Source organism: Rhamphochromis sp. 'chilingali' (assembly GCF_963969265.1).
Source record: "Rhamphochromis sp. 'chilingali' genome assembly, chromosome: 4".
Lineage (NCBI taxonomy): Eukaryota > Metazoa > Chordata > Actinopteri > Cichliformes > Cichlidae > Rhamphochromis > Rhamphochromis sp. 'chilingali'.
In genome coordinates, this window is record NC_137948.1 from 7,391,746 (window position 1) to 7,415,676 (window position 23,931).

The window sequence follows — 23,931 nt, forward strand, 5'->3', positions numbered from 1 at the left end:
AACCCTATACAAAGTAAATTCCTCTGTACTTAATAAAGAGATAAAATTTCTTAATATTTCACCCTTTCTTGTGTTTTGATATGGTGAAAAAACATCTTTATAATATTAATGCAAACAGTAGTAGAGTTGACAGTGGTTTCACAGGTATACCTAATAATGTGGCTAGTGAGTGTATATATGAGAGTAATAAATTCATCAGCTATTAATTATGAATATTTATCTGCCACTAAGATCCATATCATACAGCCGTTTTATGTAAGAAGGGAACTGGGTATTCATATTGGTAAAGTTACTGGAGCAGTTTAAAGTTTTGGGAAGAAGTCAGAAATTAAACCATCTAGCCACATAAATGGCATCTATACATGAGGACGACACTGATCTTCATATCTAACCCCCAGGCAAAAGGTGAAAAAGATTATACCACAAAATGTCAGATAATTATTTTACAGACATGGGAATGAAACATAATCAAACATCAGACATAAAATTAAAGTGACATCAATCACAGAAAAAGGACAGCAGCAGTATGTAAAAAGATGTCATTATAAAGGACATTAATCATAGTAATGGAATGACAATAAAGACAAACCCAAAAGAACGCACATTTTCTTTTTTTTCTTTTTTTTTAATATCAGTGTCTCAACATTTAGGGTTTAGAATCACGAGGAATTGCAAGGAATTATCCCACTGAAGTCAAACACTTAAGCTGTGCGCTTTCCTCCACTGTACAAGTGTTGTAGGTCACGCTCTGCTCAGGCAATTTGTGGCGACGTCCAATATCTTGCAGTGCATGTTTGTGTGCTTGCACAGATGTGTGTGAAGACTAACGCAATCTGACAAGCTGATAACATATTTCATGTCATATCGTTTGACATCATTAACTAATAAAGATTGATTGCCCTTTGTTCCCTGTCAGAGAGTGTTTATCCTATTGCCCTGCTGCTGTTTTAGAGGATTTTTGTGGATATGTGTCTGCAAGAATGAAACAGGCAAAGAGGAGTGTTTCTGAGAAGCTTAAGGCTTTCCAAGCCATAGATCAGATGGTGGTTGGACCCAACCCTCTCCCATGATGCTCTGCAGGCGAAAATCTTTGAAATACTCTAGCCGGTGACTAGAAGACAGAAAGACAAATTTAATATATTATGCATAAAGTAGTGAAATACACATTTATATACATGTAATTTGAAATGACAAAGTTGACTAATGTGACTCTAAAAGGTACAGATTGTGGATTGGACATAAGTACCATTTGATCTACACCTGTTTTACAACTTAAAGGCGCAGTATGCAAAATCTCATCACTAGATGTCAGTAGACTGCAGTTTCCTGTTTCCTTAACCCTCCCAATTCAAGTGCATTATTTATGTTTGCTGTAGGACAAACATGTTTTAATTTGTTTTTGCACGCGCAATATTTTAAAATATTTGGATAATATCAACACGTAGCAATAAATCAGAAAAAAAAAAAGAAATTTGCCAAATATTTTTTGCAGTATTTTAGGTTTTTAAAACCCAAGATACCTCAAAAATTCTGGCTGCAGACTACCGTTTAACAAGTTTGAGTGTAGGCTGTCAGTCCGCTGTTTACCTCAGTTTTCAATATGCTGAGTGTCCTAGTCTATTTAACCTGGTGGAGGCTGTAAAACTTTGTGAAAGGAGTGTTATATGAGTCAGTGAACTTTCAGTGAACTTTTCTCTTGGTAAGTGGTGCTGTTGTTGCCAGTTAGCTGCTGTAACCGGCATTAGTGAAACTTGCTTTGAAGTGGATCTAACATTGTTGGACAGATAGCAAATGAACTGTCATACAATATGAGAATGTAATCAACTGGGAAAGCATAATTTTTAGAGCCTACATTAGGTTGATTAATATTAGCTTATAAGGAGAATAACCAGAATAAATAAGCATGTTTATGCATGTTTTGTGTGTTAGAGCACTGATTTCAGTTTGTGAAATGAGACTTCAGTTGAGGACGAAAACAATGAGGTGGAAATGAGGGAGGAGAGAACAGTGGTGAAGAAGGCAGATGAAGAGGAGGAGAAAGCGATAATGAAAATATACATTTGCAAATGTTAAATAGTCCTATGGAGTTTGAAAGAGCTATTTATGACATTTGAATTAATAGTAATACCATGAATATGGACAGTCTCTAGCCACGTATATAACATGTTATTAGGTGGAACGGCGATTTCTATCTTGGCTGCTGTTTTCAAGATGTTGCCATGGCTTCCATAAACTGGCGGCCTCTCCTATTTATTTTGTATGTATTTTCTGAATATTTTAATGAATTAGTGTAAAATTCTTTTTTCTTTTAAATTTCTTACAAAATGACTTACTGTACCTTTAAAAGAATATACAAAAAAAGGTGTGATTTTGCACATGAACCTCTTTTTCTGTCTCAGTGCCTCACGACAGCACCACTATAACATAAAATGTCTGTGCACATGACCTATGGCACATCAAACTTCACTTGTAGAAGTCAGCATACTCACAAGTTAGGCATTTGTCCTTCGGCTATCTCCTCCTTGGGGATGGGATAAAGAGCCTCATATATACGATTCTCTCCTGAGCCATGGATCGCGTAGGAGTTCATCTTGTTGACATTGGGAGGGAAGTATGTCCAAGGGATGAGAGCCTCACCTGTCCATCTGTCTCCAGTGATCTTGGTGTTAAATACCATGGGAAGCTGTTGCTGGAGAGAGAAATCAAAAATGTAAGAAATATCCCATAAACCCAAAAAAACCCTACGAATACCTCCATACGCAGCCTACCAGGAATGCTTGGCCGGCTCCTGACAGTAGTAATATCAGGTGTTGTCCATGTCTAAAGTAAAAACACAGGGAAGACGTGTCATTGTTCCACTGTTTATAAACATATGGCTATATATACATGGGCAGAGCAAGAGCTCAGCTTGGTACTCACGGACAAAACTCGACTTCCAGGTAATTTTCTGTAGTACTATCAAGGAAGAAGGTCTCTACAACTGATGAGATATGGAAAAATGAAGATAAGACTTTTAATCTCACATTAATAAACTGCTTTAACTGTCTTATTAACCTTATCAGCACTTATTTAAAAAAAAAAAAAAGACAAAAAAGTAATAATTAAATTATTCAGGTCATTCATTTTTGACTCAGACTTTAACAGTAACATGCAAAAATAACAATTACATAAACTTTTAAATACAATTATGTGAGCAGCACACTCACTAACCTAGAATCATGCTCTTTATCTACCTAGATCATAATGGGGTTGGTTTCCAATCTATTAAGTAACATTAATGAGACCAAATATGTGGGGCTCATTAAACGGAAATCGAACTTACTTGAGGTCAATTAGAACCAATTGTTATTACTCAGCCTCATTGTGAGGTTTAATTGCTGTGTCGCCATAATAATGATAATGCAGTTACTGTAATGATCCCATAAACAGACAGTCTCTAGTCTCTTCAGCCACAGTAGACTTTATTCATATTATTTCAGCTTGCCAAAGGGCCTAAAATTGCATCCTAGGGACTAAATTACATAATCATAACTGATGGTTCCGTAACTACGGCTACAACAAGCATGGGGACCATAAAAGTAACACATGTACAATACTACAATCTATTACAATAAGCCATAAATGTGACCTTTTTAAAGATAATGAATTTCCGTTGGAATCAGCCTTATGAAGTCTGGAGCTTGTCGGTTATATAATTGCTGTTTCTCATTTGTTAATTATAAGCGTTTAAAAGAATTGTGCTACAATTAGGGAAAGGTCTCTGAAATATTACGCTTCAGCTAGCGGCTGGTTAGCTTTTGTATATAGCAGTTTAATATGAGATGGGCCAAATGGGAACAGATTAAACAAATAAAACATAACATGTTAATTTGTGAGTTTTAGAGGCGCTGGTGAGCAGGTTTGTTTTCCAAACTGAGGTTAAAGAAAATAAGATAACAGTTTCATGGGACTAGTTTCATGTTGTATAAGTATATATGAAATTCATCAATATTCTAATTTAATATAATATGAATAATCATACTGTGCATATATATAACAGAATGCATTTTCCTGTCAATAACAAACATTTAAAAACAGTTGAAATTATGAAACCCAATTAAGCGATTAAAAGGGGATTCTATTTTACATTAATAATTTGCAAATGGGGCTACCTTTGATACATAAACAAATTAAGGGCGTAAGGCTAAAGGTATTTTATAACATATATATATTTTATAATAGGGCTGGGTATCGTCACTGATTTCTATAACTGTTTCAATTCCGATTCGATTCAATTTTGACTCAGTCAGAAATATTATAATTCTGATCATTTATCAGTACATATCCATATTTTTATATCTATGTAGGCAATAAAAGCAAAGCTGACACTTGTGAGACTTCATCAGAGGTGTAAGAATCACAGTAAATGCCTTTGTGTCAAAGTAACTGAGGATAAAACACAGAAAAACATGAAGGAGATTTTCATGGGGTGGCTTTTTATAGCAGATAACCACCTTAAAAATATTCTGCAGTAGAACAAAAATGGAAGAAAACCACAAATCAGCATATAAACATTACCTGATGCTATTGAGGTGAAGCAGAGCAAAGTTACAGAGGTTTTATTAGAGACAGAGCTAAGCGTTTTGTAATGTATTGACAGCAGGTCTTGTCAGAGGTCTTTTTGGAAGAAAAAAAACAAACAGTGGCCGATAGCACTGTAAACAACGATAGACTGATGTGTAATAAGCAAGCGAATAATTCAGAAAATAGAGATTTGTGATGGTAAACTGTTCTTAATGTACACTGAGAGAGGGAGCTGTGCAGGAAGTGTAATTTTATTGTGGTGGAAACAAAACAACCAAGGTAAGATATTTTTCAAACATGAAGCATAGTTTTGATCTTCTTTTGCTGCTGGTTCTGTGAATTTCGTTTGGAGTGACGAAACCGACAGCTTCAGAATCTGTGAGATGTCGACTTTCAGCACCCGACGACATGTCTGTGTGGACGACCCGATGGTCGCGCTTTGTGTTTACATCTTTATGCAGAATCTTTTTACTGGCTCTTTTAACCGTTTGCTGTTTTACCTGTTTGGCGGTTGTTGAAATAGTTTTGTGAGCTTTAAGCTGACATTCTGGCATTTCTGATAAAAAAATATTTATATTTAAAAATTCAGGATATCATGAATTCATATCACATTATTTGAACTAAAATCGATTTGGTTTTTTTTGTTTGTTTTTTTTTTTGCACGGACTAAACCCCTAAAAGCTTGTGTCTTGTGTTAAAAGAAAGGTTGCATGGCTATGGAAGCAACAGACCAATCTACCCACCTTCATAATTCCACAGTCCAGGGAAGGCCTGGCTTGGGGGCCCTGCAGGAGCAGCCGGGTCATTGAAGAATGGACCAGACACCTCCACCTTCAGGCCTCCTAACCCAGGAGAGAAGGTGATTTTGAGGGGGTCATGATTTACAGGGTTGCTGTCCCAAGTGTGTTCGATGTCAAACTGCATTTGCGTGCGAGGACTGAAAGAAAGAAAATCACTCAGTCTTAAAATCTGCTGTGTGAGCAGCGACACAGGGAACAAAAAAGCTACAAAACTTACAGAGATTCACAGCATAGCAGAATGTGGAAAAGTGTTATAAACTGCAGTCCACGAGTCACCCCCATGTTTGTTTTCACTGGCTACAGGACAAGAGTGCTCCGAGTGCGCGTGTAATTTCTTTAAATACTCTGCGTTTCACCCTTTGATTCACCCGCAGTTTGTTATCAAATTGTGTAAAACAGAATAATGTTATCAGTAACAAGACAGTAAAATCATTTTCCTGGTAAAGCAAACGTCCGAGGATTACACTTACTTGATAAGATCTGAGAGTAAAACGATAAGCAGAGGACGATATTTTCCAACTCTATGCTGTTTACGTTTTCATGCAATATGTGGTTACATCTGTATGGAAATGTCTATCCAGCAATTTTTAAACCACTATTTGTGACACATTCTGACGAACTAGAAACCATAATCTCTTTTCACGTGATGACGTTATATATCATACCTTAACAAACAACTGAATTCAAACTGTTATATATGCAGAGTTGGCATTATTGACTTCCAAATGTATTCTACATCTGCTTCCTGATTTTTATTTTTTTTAAAGGAACATCCTTTCGCGTTTCTTGTACAGACGGAATGACTTTACGGTTGCACAGCTTCTTTTCCATTGGTCCCCGTTTGTTTACTTCAAAACAAGAGGCGGAAACGAGGATTGAAGTAAAAACATCTATTATGAATTAAAAATTTCAATGCGATGCATTTGCGTATTTTTTTAAGCGCATCCTGTCTCGGAAAATGTGTTTGGTGTTTTGTTGAAGAGATCAAAACACTGAGTTGTTTTGATTAGCTTAGCCGAGATTGATTAGCTGCTTTAGCTAACACGAGCTGCACAAATTTACTACAGGTAGCTAGCTAGTTTGTAGTGAACGTTTCTAGCGGCTTTGTGTCATCTTTACCTGAATTAGTACATTCTTAAACGACAGTTTTCTCTTCGTGTTCCGAAACGTTAACTTGAAAAGAACCCCTAGATTAGTGGTGCCAGGTTTGACAGGCTTTAAGTGTTCGTCTTTAGTTTTGGTAGTGGTGGTCGTTTTTGCCAGTGCAAATTCTTTTGCTTCTCTTTAGACGACATCGTAAGCATGGAGGCAGAACTGGAGTTTTTGCGTGATCAAGGTGAGACGAAACTTGGAAACGACATGCATATTTTTCTGTTACGCCGTTTAATCCATCAGTTTTTGACACTGTTCTATGTTAATTTCTTTTTTAAGCCATAGGTGGTCCCTGTATAAAGATCAATCAATTATATGGCGTGCATTTTTTGGATGTTTACAGTCTTCTGCTTGTGATGATCACTAGAACATCTATGCTTTTTTGTGTAAGTGTCCTCGTTTTTGTGTCATTTCAGTCCGCAGGCTAAATTCTGCTCTCAGCCAGTATCAATATGGGCACGGTGCTCTGTCCACATCTTCTCAGGTACGAAGACATAAGATAAAATGGGTTATGATAACTCTTTATTGTCATTGCACAGTCATACTTGGTACTATAGTACAATGAAATTAGAAACCGTCCCATTTCGGCACTAAGCACAACACAACACAGTAGATTTTTAAAAAGTGCAAAAAAAGTATGACTTAATAAATTAAAGAATGAATGTTTATTGCACATTATTGCCCCCCCCCCCCCCCCCCCCAAAAAAAAAAAAAAAAAAAAAAAGTAAAGAGAGATGACCAATCAGGTCAGATGTTAGCATTGACTGGGGCTATTGCCCTGTTGTAAAAGCTGTCCTTGAGTCTGTTTTTTCCGTGGCCTCAGCAACCTGAATCTCCTCCCAGATGGGAGGCAGATTAAACACCCGGTGTCCTGGGTGTGTGCAATTCTGTAGGATGCTGCATACCCTCTTGAGGCAGCAAGTGCTAAACTTCAGGAATGTAAGAGGATGTCCAGTGATTTTTGGGGCCATATTTAATAACCCTTTGAAGTGCCTTTTTGTGTGCCATTGTGCAGCTAGAGAACCATACAGAGATGCAGTAGGTCACCACACTTTGAATGGAGCAACTGTAGAAGATGATCAGCAGCTCCCACTTAAGGTCCATTTTTCTGAGGGTTCTCAGAAAATGGAGATGCTGTTGGGTCTGCTTTATAACCTCCGAGGTGTTTGAGGTCCATTGGAGTACTGTGTCTATGTGGACACCCAGGACCTTGAAGCTGGATACCATTTCCACGCACTCCCCATTGATGCTGATGGGCTGCAGCTCAGACTTCTTTCTTCTAAAGTTGACTATAGCTGTTTTGTTTTGGTGGTATTGAGGCCCATATTGTTGTCCGCACACCTGTCTGACAGCCTCTCAAACTCAGCTCTGTATGCTGTCTCATTGCCCCCAGAGATGTGCCCCACCACAGTGGTATCATCTATGAACTTATTTACTGCATTGTCTGGGTGGGTACTGACATAGTCATGTGTGTGTACAGTAGAATGATCTTCAACTTAAAAACTTATGCTAGTTTAGCTCATCTAAAATTAATCAAGTATTTGGCATCTTCAATAAAAAAAAATTGTGATTTTTTTTTTTTTTTTTTGAACTGAGAAAAGTACGTTTTTGATACAATTAACTACTGCTAGCCCTCACCCCTTACATGCCTTATGTTTGTTAGGTTGAGGAGGAAAGACGCACTGAGTCTCCTGTGCCCTGGATCTCAGATAGAGGGTCAGTTCATCAGTTTCATACCACTTTGTAGACACGTTAGAGACACAGCATTCACTAGAGATTCAGCAAGACAGAGTTATGGTGAATACAAAATTTAAAAAAAAATTTTCCCCCCCAGTACTGAAACATCATTTGTCTGTGTTGCAGTATAATGGCTCCTCTGATAGCTGAGTATGATCGGCACATGGAAGAAATGACTGAACAGCTGCAGAGATATCAGGTAAATCAACAAAACAACATCCTGAAATAATAAAACATCCTTCATCTGAAATGTTTGAATACACAGGCGTGTGGTGGTGGGTGCTTGATGAAGTGATGTGATTTATAGATTTAAGTCCTTGAAATCTATTAAACTGATAATTCAGAAGTCAAAGACTTTGATAGAGGTAGCTGGGAAATAAATATCTTAATCCTGAGATTTCTTGGTCATCTGCTGCATTAAATATGTCGGGATGTTGTCAATGACTCTCAGTGTTCACGTACAGACACAGATGACAGACGTCAAATTGAAGTTGGAGAGGGTTGTCAAGGAAAATGAAAGGTAAAAAAATATATAAATCCACTCATGTTAATATGTAATAAGTTGGTTGCACAACAGAACATGACAAATGTACTAATATTTTCAATAAGTTAAACCTGTCATAAGATATGGCATTATTCAGTATTGTGTGTGAATTTGTTACTTGAATTATTTTACATTCAGTGGCTGATTGATTTTCTATGACCTACCACAAATCAGGTTGCTGTAATTAGTGCGCTCATTTGTCTAGTAATTAGAGCTTTGATTAGAATTCTGGCATCTTGACCATTTGCATTCCAGCTAAATAATTAACCTTATGAAGGTTGTTCTATTTTATTTAGCACTTAAAACTATGCATGCTGTTAATGTATTTATTTATTTATTTTTGTGACATAACCTCTTAAGTCTGAATACTTTTTCCAGGCTTCATGCAGAGCTGAGAGAGTCTGTTGAGAAGCAGCTTCATGCCCTGCCCACAGCTTCAGGAGTAGAGGGCAGCACGTTGGAAGAAGATGCGGTCATCAAAAATCTCCAAGAACAGGTCCAGCTGTCTGAACAGGTCTGCATAAATGTCCGTTTGATATGTCTAAACATTTGTAGATTAAGACACACTTTTTTTCTTCTTTTTTTTTTTTATATAAGAAACACATCGTGTGTGGGGCCTTTCTAGCCTGTGTGTATATCCATCAGCCTGGAGTTTGAAGTCACACATCCATAGGTCTTTTCTGCACTCTTCTGTTCTTAAACACCAGGAATTAGAAGCTGACAAAGTTTTTCAGTACGCTGAAATTTCTACATGTGTTTTCCAAAACTTGAAAGCAAGCACATGGTGTCAAGAAATGCCAATATTTTAAGGAAGGAATTCTTATTTAACGTTAGAAAAGGGAATCATCTTAAACTGTAAAGTGTATTAATCTAAATTTGCAACTCGCTCAACCCTGAACATTTGTAGAATTCTTGCTATAAAAAGGAAAGAATTTAGAAAATTCATCCTAACTGTGTTACAGAAGTTTATTCAGTTGCGTCGTGTTGCTGTTTCTTCTATTTTTCAGTCCATTTCAGCTTGATGTGGCTTAAGTCTGTACAGACCTTGTGTCATTAGAAAGACTCCTTGTAGGGCTTTGCTTCAAAGGTTATCTTGCTATAAACTGAATCTGTGACTATCCAACCTGTCTTCCTTTAATACCTGGCTTTTTCTCTTTATCCTGATAAGATTTGACAGTACTGCTTATCAGAGTAGGGTGTAGTCTTAATCATGTATCCAAGGTTGTAGTAACAGTTTGGTCCAGTAAGGTTAATTGTGATCATTTAAGTTCTTTTCTGCATAAAAGCTGTAAGTTAACAAATTCCTTAATTCCTGAAATTTGTTTGTGACCAGCACAGTGGCACAGTGGTTAGCACTGTTGCCGCACAGCAAGAAGGTCCTGAGTTCAATTCCACCATCAGGCCGGGGTCTTTCTGTGAGGAGTTTGCATGTTCTCCCCGTGTTTGCGTGGGTTCTCTCCGGGTACTCCGGCTTCCTCCCACCGTCCAAAGACATGCACTTAGTGGGGATAGGTTAATTGGTTAATCCAAATTGCCCATAGGTGTGAATGTGAGTGCGAATGGTTGTCTGTCTCTGTGTGTTGGCCCTGCGACAGACTGGCGACCTATCCAGGGTGTACCCCGCCTCTCGCCCTATGACAGCTGGGATAGGCTCCAGCGCCCCCCGCGACCCTGAACAGGATAAGCGGACGCGAATGGATGGATGGATGTTTGTGACCATCCCCCCGGGTCCAAGTGTAGCCTAATTCGCAGTGTGGTTGTAAGCAATCTAAGATCAAAAGAAACTACATTTTTAGAGCTACAGTGTTTAGTTGATTGTTTGATTAAATGCTAAATGGGAAGTTAATCGGCACCAATTTGCAGGTATCCGTAAAAAACTCTTACTTCTTAGCTGATGCTTTTTCAGCGTCAGGGTATGCCAGTTTTTTTTTTTTTTGCCTACTGTATGAGAGCTACAAAGATGTATTAGGGTTTTGTCTGTTCATTCACTGACCAACTAAAAGCCATATTCGCCTCGAATACAGGTTAAACTAAATATTCAGGTGATCGACTTAAAAATGTAATATTATAACAATAATAAAGCTTTCTCTCTTTTTGTTAAGTAGCACTCAGAATAAATGTTTGTGAAGCTGAAATGTATTAATGGGTATGTTTATTTTGTATGGACACTAAAACCGCAACAGGGCCTTGGCTGAGCTGAAGTGCAGCTGGAATTTAGCTGGATGCTGTGAACATTCATCGTGACTGGAAGTTAGATCAGACGATCAATATTATTTTGATCTCTGTGGATTCAGTGGAGAGCACAAGGAAACAGCCACTCTGGCTTTGTCAGAATTGCTTTCTGACAGTTAAACATTTGTACCGTCTGTGTATTCTTTTTTTTTTTTTTTACATATGCAACATTGGGAAATGATACATAATTCTTTTTGAGTAGTGAGTTCACACGTTTGCACTAATAACTGAAGACAGCAAAGCCTTTCCCAGCGGCTCCACACACTCTTTTAATGAAGCTGTCATTTTTGCACTTTTTAATAATTCTGAACAAAACCCAGGTCATTTTTTGGATTCAGTGGTGACTTGTTATCCCGCTAACAAGATGCAACACACGTTATTTAGAAACCATTAGTCGTCTTTGAGGGAGAAGAGTTGTTTTTTGTGTCTGGAGTAATGATCTCTTGTGAATGCAGAAAGATGTTTGGTATTCTTCTTCCAACTCCTAGTAAGAAAGTTAACTCTGTGTCAAAATGTGGGTGGATATTGTTTGCTGTACGTGTTCAGGAGCGGATGCAGGCCATGGAACTGTGGCAGACCACAGCCCAGGAGCTGGATCGCCTCCAGCAGGTCTACCAGAAGACAATCTCTGAAGGACAAATCCATGACTCCCAGAGACAGCAGCTCAAGGTTAGAGATGGACCGATCCGATATTACGTATCGGTATCGGTCCGATACTGACCTAAATTACTGGATCGGATATCGGAGAAAAATAAAAAATGTAATCCGATCCATTAAATATCACGAAAGCACCTCACAAAACTTGCAACACGCCGTAACTCGCCTCAGAACGTTAGCACTCGGAGCAGTATGCATCACGTGATAGAGCGGCTGTGGCATGCGGGACCTGTCGGTGGTCTGGATAGCATGTGGAGCTTCGCTAGCTACCCGGCATTTCATCTCCGACAAAGTTATCCCCGAGAGAAGTAAAGCAAGTGTGTAAGTCCATCTCTGAATGTTTGTAAAGCATTCCTGCGTTAAGCTTAACAAGCGATATATGGAGCGACTGCCTCTTCTTGCTGCTACTTCAATCATGAAACTGATCAATGATCAGCTGATCGGCTTTTCTGTCGCGAGTCCGTGTCTCTTGTTTGCTTTTGGCCCACTTTGCACCAGAAAGAGGAAACCAGCAGCTGAACAACAGCAGCACATTTAAGCTTGATCAGCTGTTGTTAGAATGTATTTAATATTACTTTCTACACCAGGATCTTTTTCTACGTAGCTGACGCTGGTAGCTGTGCAGGGGCGGATCTAGCAAAGTTTAGCCAGGGGGGCCGATAGGGCATTAACAGGGAAAAGGGGGCACAAAGACATACTTTTCTTTCTTATTCTCATTTAAAATGTCTAGCTTTTAATAAATAATTATCTGACACCCAAAGTTTTAATTTGATGTAAAATGAATAGAAGTCAATTACTGTATATAGTAACTATTAAGTCTAATATACCCTAGTAAGCTATAGTACTTTTTCCTTTGGGAAGGTACCATCTGTGCAGTCTGCAATTTTGTTGAAGAAAGCTGTTGAATCTATTTAATATTTCTTGAAAAATAATTGATTTCTGTGCATTTTTTTTCACACTGCATCAAATTAAGGTTGATTACGTCGATTAAGCATCATGAGGTGGCGCGTGAGGGGTGGTTCCCTATTTTTTATTTATTTATTTTTGTTGTTGCTGGGAGTTGGAACCCTATTAGTTAGGTTGCTTAATATTTATGCTAAGTACTCTTTAAAATACCAGAATAGGGAGGATGGTGTAGGTTTAAGTTTATTAGATTGATCAGTATTGCTGAACTATGAAATATTCTCTTTTGCATACAGGTATAACAGAATAGCTTTAGTGTAGTTGTTGTTTTAAACTTGAGTATGAACTTATACAAAATGCAGCAAGATATTTAAAAAACAGTTTTGTTGATTAAAAAACACTATATCGGATTCATATCGGTATCGGCAGATATCCAAATTTATGATATCGGTATCGGTATCGGACATAAAAAAGTGGTATCGTGCCATCTCTACTCAAGGTTCAGTATTCTGAAATGGAAATGCAAAGCCAGAACTTGATTAGAACAATAACCTCTCACCGCTAGATGGCGATATTATCATTGTAATCAAGTTAATTAGAGCACTTTGGCCTTAGTTAATGTGGGATATAAGGATGAGGTAATTACTGTTAGTTAACTTGACATGAATGCCCCTTTTTTCATCACAGGATCAGCTTGTTCACTTTCAGCAGCACACATACAAACTCCAAGCGGCCAATCAGAAACTGGAATCGGTAAGTGACGGTTAATTAAAAGTGTGTTAAATTGCTGCCTCCCAATTAGCCACGGTATTGAAATGTTATGCACTTCTCTGAAATTGACCCTGCTCTAATAATTAATCTTTTAACTAAGCGAATTGGTTTTCTAAATCACTCCTGTAGTCACCCAGAACTGTCAGGCTGTATAATTGACTGTCAGCTCACCTGGTAATCCTCTAACTAGATTCTTTTTAAGTCGTACTCTCTGCTCTCCCTCTGCCGCTCTCTCTCTATCCTACAGTCACAGATAATTCAGCACTAGAGATTATTTATTTATTTAGAGACACGACTGACCTGTATTTGGGCTTAACCTTGCTCGGAGATTAAGGAGTACAAAATATTGTGGATTTTTTTTATTCACACAAAAACTTGTGAACGCACATACACACACGCCAGGTGCTTGGTCACAATACACTGTATAAAGAGATTGTATAGTAATACTATATCCCTCTAATGCATTTTTAATGGGAAGGCAAGCTTTAGGCTCTCCCCCCTCTGACTGTTCATGCAAGCAGCCTGTTTCTTTCACAGCATGGAGAGTGACTGGCTTTGTAGTAATCACTGACAGAGACACCTCGGGGTTTAATGTAAAAGGACACTGAAAAATGTATTAGAGACAAGGTTGATTTGGATGTTGTTAATGTTGGAGCTGTGTTTGCAATCATGCCACACAAATGGCAGTCGTGTCTCTCTTGCCACACACAGACAAACCAGCAGTTCCTGAAGACAGTGACAGAGCAGAGCACGGAGATGGAGGAGCTACACAGCCAGCTCAGGTAACAGGCTACTGGCTGCCATCAGAGGTCATGTTCTGTTAGTGTGTAACTACTACACAACATGCTACACTGGACTGAAAATCACCTTCTCCCATGTCCTGTAACTTTGTGTAAATTGAAGTTGTTTCATAAATGGAGGTTATATTTGAGGAAGAGCAGTGTGAAGTAAAAGCCTCAAAGTGTCCAATAACACGACATCTCTACCCCTGAGTTCTTTTAAGTCTTAAAGTTTAAATGTATGTTTTAAGCTGTGAGCTTGATATTTGCCAAAAAGACATCTTTTCAACTGACATTTAGCAAAAATGAAGAAAATGAGGTTTTTTTTGTTTTGTTTTCTCTTGTTTTTTTTTTAATTGTCCAAATATATTTTTCAGTAACCCAGACAGGCTGCTATAAATTCTAGCTGACAGTTAATTTGCTATTTAATTTGTGTGGGTTTTTTTTTTCTCCTTTCTCTGTCCTTATATAGGCAAGCCAAAGCTGAATTGAGGACAGCCACAGCCAAAGTGGATGAAATGACCAAGCTGTTGCAGAATCTCCAGGAACAGATGCAGAGACGGGTTAGAAAAAAAGAAAATATAAATACATATATTTGCCTAATTCATGAATATTCATGAAAAAAGACCAATACTTTACTTGTTTCAGGAGCATGAAAGGACTCTTGATTTGATCAGTTATAGTTGAGATGCTGAAAATATTGCACTCTGCATAGTTTTTTTTTTTTCTTAATCCCTCAAACTAAAGCTGGAATTCTGCATTTTGTACTTTTTTCCCTTTTTTTTCAACATAAGTTGTGTGTGACAAGTTAAAAAATGTCAGCCTATCTGTTTTAATAATCTGAAATTAGATTCCTGCATACTTACAACTCTATTTTGAAAGACAGATACAGTTATGGCCCTACGTTTAGACAGTGTGTCTTTGCTTTGATTTTAAATTTTAAATCAAACGCTGCAGACTTTCAGCTTTAATTCAAGGCTTTTAAAAAAAGTACTGCAATAACTGTTTGAACTGAATTACTGACAATTTTATATATAGTTGCACAAATGTCTAATGCCTGATTATTACATGAAAAGTTAAGTTAATTCCAACTGTTGAACTTGAAGAATAGCATCTAACCAAGTCAAGAGGATTCTCAAACAGGTACATAGGCATGTCACTGTCAAAGTCTATGATCAAGAGGAAGACGGTAAATACAGAGGGTTTACAATAAGCTGCAGACAACTGGTTACACTAAAGTATAGGAAGCCCACATTAGTCTAAGAAAACATTTAAAAGAGCCTGCTAGGTTCTGAAAATAATGTTTAGACAGATGAAACTAAGATTAACTTGCGCCAGAATGATGAAAGGGTAAAGTATGACGGAGGGAAAAAAAACGCCTCATGAGCAGAAGCATCTCTCAAACACCGTGGAAACTTGATCACAAGTGAGTTAGGGATGTTGTTATTGCTGATACAGTGTTGAATGAACAGAGAAATCCTCTTTCTGGATCGTGCTTCACTGTGCTAATGGATAATGATACAAAGCCCACTGCGAAAGTAACAAAAATTGAGTGTTCTTTAATGGCCTAGTCAGTCACTTGATCTCAACCCAACAAAGTTACTGATGAAAAAACAGAAAATGACATAAACTGAAGGCAGCTGCAGCAAGGGCCTAGCAGAGCATCTCAAGGGAGGAAATGCAGCATTTGATAATGTCCATGAATATTGACTTCAGATGGTCATTAACTCCAAATGATTTTCATTCAAGTACAAAAAAACCCTCCATTTTTTTTAAATTTAAAATTGTTAGTTTATCCAATGACTTTACTAAAGTGTAATTCAGTCACATCTTGATCTTTTTGGATGGAGGCAAAATTTTAAAAAAAAAATGGTGTCCTTGTCCCAAACTCTGGACCTAACTGTATGCATATGTGTTTAGGAAGAGGACATGGGTGAAGCACGGGGCCGTGAACACGCAGCAGACAGACGACTGCAGCAGCTTCAGGCAGCCCTGAGCCAGCTGGAGACCAGGTCAGCCCATGTTAAACTGTTGGCTTTCACTTGCTGGCTGTCAGCTAAGATGGAACAGTGGTTGAGATTAGGAAAGCACTGCCAGCGTATTGATCTAATAGAAAGTCATGGAATTTTACATCAGTGCTTCAGTGTTTATGGGGTCAAGCAATAGTTTTCTGACTTTCTTTCTGCTGCTGGGTATCCTTTCTTTTCTGCAATCCCAGGCTAAAAGCTGCATCACAGGAGGCAGAGGCAGTTCGCAGAGAACAAACTGTGTGGGAGCGAAAGGTGGGGGAACTCCAGGCACGTTGCACCACTCTCGAAGAGGAGAAGTATGAAGCCCTGTCTAAAGTTCGAGAGAGCGTTCAAGTGGCCGAAGAAGCCACATTGCACAAAGACCAGGTAAATGCAGTTACTTTGGACCTTTCAGTGTTTTATCGCGTTTGTTTTAAATGGCAGAGTCGTCTTTTTGACATATTCGACTGCATCTTCTAAATAGTTTTCAGATCTCTCCTCAATTGCCTATTTGTATCTGCCTTTACTTTTCACTTCAGGCCCTGTTAAGAGAGAAGCAGAAAACAGAAGAGCTGGAAAAGACAAAGGAAGCAATCAAGCAGTTGATCTATGATGCTGCAGTCCGCACCAAGAAGGAGGTACACGGTTACTAAATAGCTAGATGAATGCTTCTCCTAAAAATACACTCATGTAATTTGATTCGTGTGTGACTAAAGTCTACTTTGAAGCAAGTCGCATCATTACTTAAAAGCAATAGATGACATCAGGGTATTTGCTGCCAAATCTGTATGCTTTCTTTCGAAAATGGCAATTCTGAAAATGAAAGAAAACCAAAGTTTTTGATTCATAATTAGTTTTACAAGGAGAAGTGCAACCTCCAACTGTACCTTGTGCTTAGCCATACTTTTTTTTTTTTTAACATATGAGGCACTAAGCTGAAAGCAAAGCCCTGCTCTTTACCCTGTGTAACCCTGGAGACATGGTGATTAATGCTCTGTTAATGGATCTTTTTCATCAAGGCCTTCAACTGTTTAATCCTATTAATGTAAAATGGTATGACTGAAGCACTAGCTGTCATCTTAGTCTCTTGCTGGCCCTCAACATGGGATGATATTCTAGAGATTAAATGGTGATGCTTTTAGACTTTTTCCAAATCATGGGGCTTTGCCTTTAACATGCCTTTGCTTACCTAGCTTACAGGTAATTTTGTCATTGAAGACAGTTTAAGTTTAAATATTTTAGTCAAAGTGGGTCAATGTTTTTTGTTTTTTTTTACCTTAATCTACTCTGTCCCTCATTCTCATTTAAGGCAGTTCAGTCTTAAGATAAGGTCATGTAATGAAGAATTACTTACAGTTGAGAGTCAGACCTCAGACTTACCTGAAGGCATGAGAGCCACTCGAACTGATAAGTGTGAGGGAAGAAATTTTCAAAAATGGAGGCCAGAGATTACAATTAAACTGTATTCACAGTCAGCTTGCATGTAATCTGTTTTTTGACAGTTTGCAGTATTGTTTTTATGTGTCTTTAATATGCAAGTGCATTATATACTTGCATCAGGAAGGATGTATATGCAGGTGACACAAAGAAATGTCCATAGTTTAAGGCTATTGTTCTTGATTATGTAGTGAAGAATATCAGTTTAACAAAAGCAAGCAGGTAACACAAATGTAAACAATGGCCTGATGGTCCTTTAAATGTCTGTGAAGAAGAAAATGCTTTTGATAATTTTCACTTTAACTTTCTCACTTGAGATTTTGATGGGGATGGCATTTGTATTCAATACTTTTAGTGACTTGTCAGGAAGTAAGGCTGTGATGACTTAGCAAGATTTAGCATATTCACTGAATTACAAGGAAAGCACATAATATCATAGTAGCGGCAACACTATAAAGTGTAATTAAGAATTTGCAGCGATTGCTTCTTTTTTGGTTGCTATAGTTATTGTTTTTTCTGTTTGTTTTATGACCTTTGTCTCATTATTATCTGTTGTTTCATATATACATAAATCAAGTCAGTAAATACATCACTATGTTGCTGCTTGATGTTTATTTTCATCTTGACTTTTTATGGTTTCAATCTTCAGCAAATCTAGTTTGATTTCAGTGTACTAATGTATATGACTATATTGTTCACGCATTGACACTTCTTCCTTAAGTTACCAAGTGTGCTATTGAAAAGTTAAAATAGGAGTAGTCAAAGCAAAAGTCTAAACACAGACTGCTTTTCCTTATATCTGCACTTAACTCAGATGGTTAAGTTCAGGAGTTAAGCCTTTTTGTGACCATTAAAAGTCAGTCTAAGGGGAAGGAAAAGCAAAGGAGCTAAACTCCCCATATTTGAGCTTTATGACTTTATCTTTTAACAGGTGGGAAATGTTCGCAAACAGTGCAATGTTCAAATCCACCGTATGGCAGAGGAGCTGTCTGCACTGCAGCTGGTAAGAAATTGTCCAACTAAGAGGGCAAACTCATTTCAAAATCACCATAAATCCTTTTATAGCGTCTACCTGTCCACTCATTTCTGTCTCCTACCAACATTTTTTCCTGTCTCCTCTTCTTTCCGACTCTGTCTAGGAGTGTTCAGATAAAGAGTCTCAGATTGAAAGGTCCCTACGAGAGAGAAAAGCTGTAGAGGAGGAGCTGGAGAAGGTATCTGAATTTATCAGGGGAAATGCAGGAAAGACACTGCAAAAAGTTGTTCCAGTGTTTTGATGATGTTTGATTATGTGGTTTTGTGAATGTGCTGAGGCACTGCTGATCATTTTAATAGTCTGCTGTGTTTCGTGTCAGGTATATAAGGAAGGCAGGGCAGAGCCAGAGTTCAGGAAGATTGATGCCCTTCATCAGAGGTGTCTAGATGCTGAGAGGCAGAGGGAAGACATAAGTCTCACTCTGCAAAGCACGCAGAACAAACTTAAAACGATGGAGATGGAGTAAGTGCACTATAGATTTGCTCTTCATTATTTGATCCGTAAGTATTCTGCGCATCAGGTTTAGTGCTCTGCTTTTACTTTGCTCATTATTTCTTCCAATCTTTTACCCGTAGGTATAGCGAGGAGCTGTCACGATGCCAGGAAGAAGTGCGACGCCTGCAGAGCTCTCTGGCTTCAGCCCGCAATGACTGCATCGATGTCAGCGAAGAGCGGCTGCAACTGCAGCAGGAGAACTTTCAGCTCCGCAAGGAGATGGATGAGTTGCGCAAAGCCACCCTGCAAGTCCAGAATAAGGCCAAGCAACAGGTAAATGGGAAGGATGGGAATCGATAATGATTAATAATCCAAATTTGGGAAATTTGGGCTTCCTATGTGTCTTGGAGTTCCCATAATGCATTCTAATAATAACGATAACAAATTGCAACCCTGCCTAATAAATTACCGCATTTAAGAAAAAAAAATCAAGGGTTAATTAATTAAAAGTTTTTCTAGCCTCATGACATTGTCTGGGATAATTTCTGAGGTATGTGTAAAATCTGTGAAATGGTCCTTTAAATAAAGTGGAATAATAAAGTGTTATATTTTTGATTAACTGCTGAAAAGCCATTGTCAGTAGTAGGATAGCTAGATATATAGCATAAAACAGGGTTTACACACAAGTGATAATGTACCATTACATAATTTATTTGACCATTTAAAAAGAGTTTGAAACTTTATATAACCTCATCCCTTCAGGTATCTAAGTTGGAGCAAGAGTACAGCTTGAAGGAGCAAGAACTGGATGCACGAGTGAGGGAGCTGGAGGAAAGCAGTCGAAGTTCTAGCGCTGATCTCACTCGACTTCTTACAGCTCAGCAGAAAAGTACACAGCGATGGAAGGAAGAGGCCAAGAACCTGGTCCACGCATTTGAGACTAAAATCACGACCCTTAAGTAAGACTTTTGAAATTGTATTTTTAAGATTACTAATGCAAGGACAGAAGGGCACAAAAAGAGATGTGCTTTTAAACTAAAGGGTTACAACTTCACAACTTAAATGCCAGATGACTTACAAGAAAACATGACTTTGTACAGGACTCTGTCCAGTCCTGTACAAAACAAAGTACACTCTTATTGATTCAATAGGAAATAAAAGGGAAATAGCAGCCACGTGCTGGTTGTCAAGTACACTTGATTAACTGATCAGCAAGTGTGACCACCTATATAAAAGCAGACGTTTGCTCAGGTTGGTGGTCAGGTGTGCCTTAACATAATATAACAGTCTTCCAAGGAGTGGATGCCTTGGCAAGTTCACCTGAGCTCAAACCATCAGAAAAATTGGAATTTAAAAAAAAAAGAAGAAATAAAAAGTAACACAAGAGCTACAACTCAAACTCTGCAGGCCCTAGTTAGCATGGCACATGTTAAAGTTCATGAGAATATAATTAGAAATAGAATGAAAAAGTAGTGCTTGTTTGTTAAGGTTTCCTGAAGAAAGCCTCTTCCGTGGACACTTCTAGGACTGTGTATTCCTGTGAAACCTTTTTTCATATGACTAACTTACAAACTCTTCTACACTGACAACTGTGAGTGTGACTTGACTGGGTAATTACTATGTGCTTGTGCACCTCAGGAGTTGTTGCCTGACACTCTTTCATTCCTCACACAAAACTAAAGCGATTAGTTCCCATAATGCTTTAGGGTGTTGAGGTATATTACCTATATTTGTTTACATTTTAGCATGGTTCAATGAAAATTAGGTATTCTTCCACTTTTATATAGATGTACTGACATCTGTTACAGAATTCCTGTGTCACTAACATTTTAAAAGATATTTGCAAGCAACTATTTGATAAATAGCAATAAATCTGCTTAAAATGTGAGAGAAACAAACACAGGTGTAACATCCTGTGAGGCATAGGTCATGCTGAATTTAAAACTGTGCATTCTTTGTGTTCAGCATTGGCAGAGTTATGACTCAGATGGGAGCTTGAGTACCTTAATTGCTTCCATGAACTGTAGGTCATTGCTGGTGCCGCTATTGACCACGCTGATAAGATAAGATAGAACTTTATTAATCCCTCGGGTGGGTTCCTCTGGGAAATTCGACCTATCGAATAAATGGGCCAAATGGGCAGGTCGAAACTCAATAACTGAGCTAAAGTTGGTTTCGAAACATCGGTGTGCAGCTGACCCTTTCACCTTACACAGCATACTTTGCCTGTATCTCTGGCTGCTTTCATTCTTTTTCATTTTTTAAAACAACCCACTGTAGAAAAATTTGAAACAGTGGGTTGTTTTAAAAAATGAAAAAGAATGAAATTGGAAAAAGAAATATTTAATACAGCAGTCTACAAAATGAAATAAAAAGTTTTAATTAAATGTAAAGAAATATTCTCAGTCTGACACTTTACAGTTTTATCTGTAACAGTGAAACAAAGTTTAAGTAACAGATACATTTCAACAGCAGCTGAAACAAAAGTTGACTTGGCCCTCACTGACAGATGGTTGGACTCGTCTTTTTAAAATGTTCATTTCAGGGCTGAGCTGAATCGACAGAAGCAGCGTTCACGTGAGCTGGAGGCGCAGCTTCAAACTGACCATGACACAATTTCTGAGGTTTGAGCGACACACAAACACACACTAGAGATTATTGTAAGAGAAAAGTGAAACTGGTCATTTCTCAAATAATTCTTGTATTATATGTGAATGACTTTGTCTTTTTCTTTAAGCCTGTTAATAGGTGTTAGCCTCTGCAGATGTCAGGCCTTCGCAGCAGCTAAGAAAAATGTCAGCGCTCTTTAACAACTCAGTGATTCTAGAAGTTCTAGGAGTTTATGTTGTAGAATTTGCTTTCATCTTATGAGCTCAAACCTGATGTTTGAGAGCAGTTTTTCTCACATAATGCACAGATGCAGCAAGAATAATTTAAAGAATGTACCATGAACTGAAACAGCTTGGGTTTGTTCAGAAACAAATGAATTGCACTGATGTTGTCAAGATTTTGCATATTTTTAAAATGCAAAGCTTGCATCTGTGAACAGCAGCCTGAAAACAAGTGTGTCTGCGGTAATGGAAAATGATAATTCCACCATATGTTCCTTGGTACTTTAGTACTTAAAAAAAGCAAAAGGTTTAACACTGAGACATTTGTGTTTTACTCCATGTGTAACTAATTGATACATGTTTTGTGCAGTATGAGAAGCAGCTAGCGGAGTATCAAGAGAAGACTAGTCGTCTCCAGAGACGGCTGACGCAAGCGGAACAAAGGGCAACTACTGCTTCACAGCAGGTATGGGTAACTAATCTAGTGTGCTGGTCCCTGTGATGGGCTGCCATCGTGAGAGTCGTGCTAGGAGAAATATGTGTTTTTACTATCCCTTTGTTGTCTGATTGAAAACTGATATTATTTGTGGTTGTGCTCGTTTCATTTTACTTTTTGTTTTGTTTTTTTCTAATAGCTGAATAGGTTGCAATCTCAGCGAAGAAAAACAGCCTCGGTGGATCTAGAGCATGTCTAATGTGGTACAAGAAAGCACTGCTTTCATGTTTTCCATTCTTTTTGTGTACCAATGCTATATGAAAAATGAATTTTTCATTTTGTTATAAAAAATAAAACTAATTTAAAATAATCTTTTTTGTGTGGGTGTGGCGGATTTATTAATACTTACATTTTTGTGTCTTAAAATGGCTGTGGTCATGTGTTAAAGTGTTGATACTTTAATATTGAGGCTTTTTTTCCCTCAGATTTGACTCGTTTTTTTAATGCATATTGTTTTTATGTTCCACTAACTATTTAAATAAAAAGTGAAGCGCTTTCTTCAAAATAACTTCCTGGATGTGTTTCAAGATGGGTACCGTGAGAAATTAGCTGTGAGAAATTAATATACCGACAAAGATTACTGATTGATTGAATGAAATGTCCAGTCCCAAATTGTCTTCATGGGCTCACAAGTCACTATTATAATTGCATCTGCAGATATTAAATGACAACTCCTTAGGGCAATTTTACAGATGAAATACAAATTCTAATTCCTTCTCAGCAACATATAGATGAGGGGGAAAAGATAACCTAATACATTATCTCAAAAGTGTGTGGACTTCATATCAGTAATTATACAAATATTATATAAACTGTAGTAGAAGTTGCATTTACATTTATCTGTTAAATATTCTGTTTTGCACCCACATATGAATCAAAGCCACTCAAATGTTTCTTGATCTCAGAAACCTTTGGTGTAAAACACAGCAAGGGCACAGTTAACATAACCAATAAAACAAACAAGACGCACTCTGAGAGAGGAAACTTCTGCCAAGTCAGCTCACTCTGGGCAGTATTTACTTTTAAGGGATTAGTATTAAAATTTTTATATATTCATTTTGTTTTCTTTGTTCTTTTTAAAAATACTTTAACATTTTTGTAGTGCATTAAAAATCGGATAAGAGTAGCCTGACAGATAGACATGTACAAGTAGGTCATAGATAATAGTTATTAATTTGTAAGTAACTGGACATAAATAAGTTAAACTTATTATAATATATAAAGTAAATTTCTAAGTAACTAGATATCTCGTTCTCTTGAAAATACTTTTTTTTTAAAGATCTAACACATTTTGGGGTCAACTTGGAAGAAGGGCAGATATGAAATGTTAAAGTGAGATCAGAGGTCTGGATGCAAACTATAATGTGATACTTAGAATCCACATATACCAATCATCATTTTGTAAATGTTGCAATACAAATTTTTAATTTTAAGGATAGTTTTAAGTGGTCATTACATTACAAATCATTTTCTTTATGTTGACAATACACAACACAGAATCGTAGTTTCAGAATCAGAATACTTTATTGATCCCTGGGGGAAATTATTT

The 23,931-nt window shown here is 37.7% G+C and overlaps 2 protein-coding genes across 4 annotated transcripts; one reads left to right on the forward strand and one right to left on the reverse strand.

Moving 5' to 3' along the window:
* Positions 1 to 604: 604 nt before the first annotated feature.
* Positions 605 to 6,653, reverse strand: cUnh4orf33 (chromosome Un C4orf33 homolog). 3 transcript variants are annotated; one of them, XM_080880251.1, is made up of 6 exons: positions 6,483 to 6,653; positions 5,307 to 5,500; positions 2,920 to 2,980; positions 2,769 to 2,820; positions 2,490 to 2,689; positions 605 to 1,111 (listed from the first exon to the last, which is right to left on the reverse strand). In XM_080880251.1, exons 2-6 carry the CDS (start codon positions 5,485 to 5,487, stop codon positions 1,015 to 1,017), a joined length of 591 nt encoding a protein of 196 aa, XP_080736377.1. In that variant the 5' UTR covers positions 5,488 to 5,500; positions 6,483 to 6,653; the 3' UTR covers positions 605 to 1,014. The 3 variants fall into 3 exon arrangements, with proteins under 3 accessions (XP_080736377.1, XP_080736375.1, XP_080736376.1); XM_080880249.1 differs by lacking the exon at positions 6,483 to 6,653 and adding an exon at positions 6,029 to 6,169; XM_080880250.1 differs by lacking the exon at positions 6,483 to 6,653 and adding an exon at positions 5,834 to 6,022.
* Positions 6,167 to 22,702, forward strand: sclt1 (sodium channel and clathrin linker 1). Its single transcript, XM_080880247.1, has 22 exons — positions 6,167 to 6,243; positions 6,652 to 6,699; positions 6,932 to 6,999; positions 8,179 to 8,231; positions 8,379 to 8,451; positions 8,717 to 8,772; positions 9,175 to 9,310; positions 11,575 to 11,697; positions 13,276 to 13,341; positions 14,071 to 14,141; positions 14,611 to 14,701; positions 16,059 to 16,150; positions 16,357 to 16,534; positions 16,687 to 16,785; positions 18,516 to 18,587; positions 18,724 to 18,798; positions 18,940 to 19,082; positions 19,196 to 19,388; positions 19,818 to 20,014; positions 21,601 to 21,679; positions 22,257 to 22,352; positions 22,522 to 22,702. The coding sequence occupies exons 2-22, from the start codon at positions 6,666 to 6,668 to the stop codon at positions 22,579 to 22,581; spliced, it is 2,055 nt and encodes a 684-aa protein (XP_080736373.1). The 5' UTR covers positions 6,167 to 6,243; positions 6,652 to 6,665; the 3' UTR covers positions 22,582 to 22,702.
* The last annotated feature ends 1,229 nt before the right edge of the window (positions 22,703 to 23,931 follow it).

Coding starts and splice junctions, on each gene's coding strand:
- cUnh4orf33 (XM_080880251.1), bottom strand. CDS start 5,487: ATGCAGTTTGACATCGAACACACTTGGGACAGCAACCCTGTAAATCAT. Junction 2,821..2,919: donor CTGGAAGTCGAGTTTTGTCC/GTGAGTACCAAG, acceptor TTTTTACTTTAG/ACATGGACAACACCTGATAT. Junction 1,112..2,489: donor GAAGGACAAATGCCTAACTT/GTGAGTATGCTG, acceptor TCTGTCTTCTAG/TCACCGGCTAGAGTATTTCA.
- sclt1 (XM_080880247.1), top strand. CDS start 6,666: ATGGAGGCAGAACTGGAGTTTTTGCGTGATCAAG. Junction 11,698..13,275: donor CCCAGAGACAGCAGCTCAAG/GTTAGAGATGGA, acceptor TTTTCATCACAG/GATCAGCTTGTTCACTTTCA. Junction 16,535..16,686: donor CCACATTGCACAAAGACCAG/GTAAATGCAGTT, acceptor TTTTCACTTCAG/GCCCTGTTAAGAGAGAAGCA.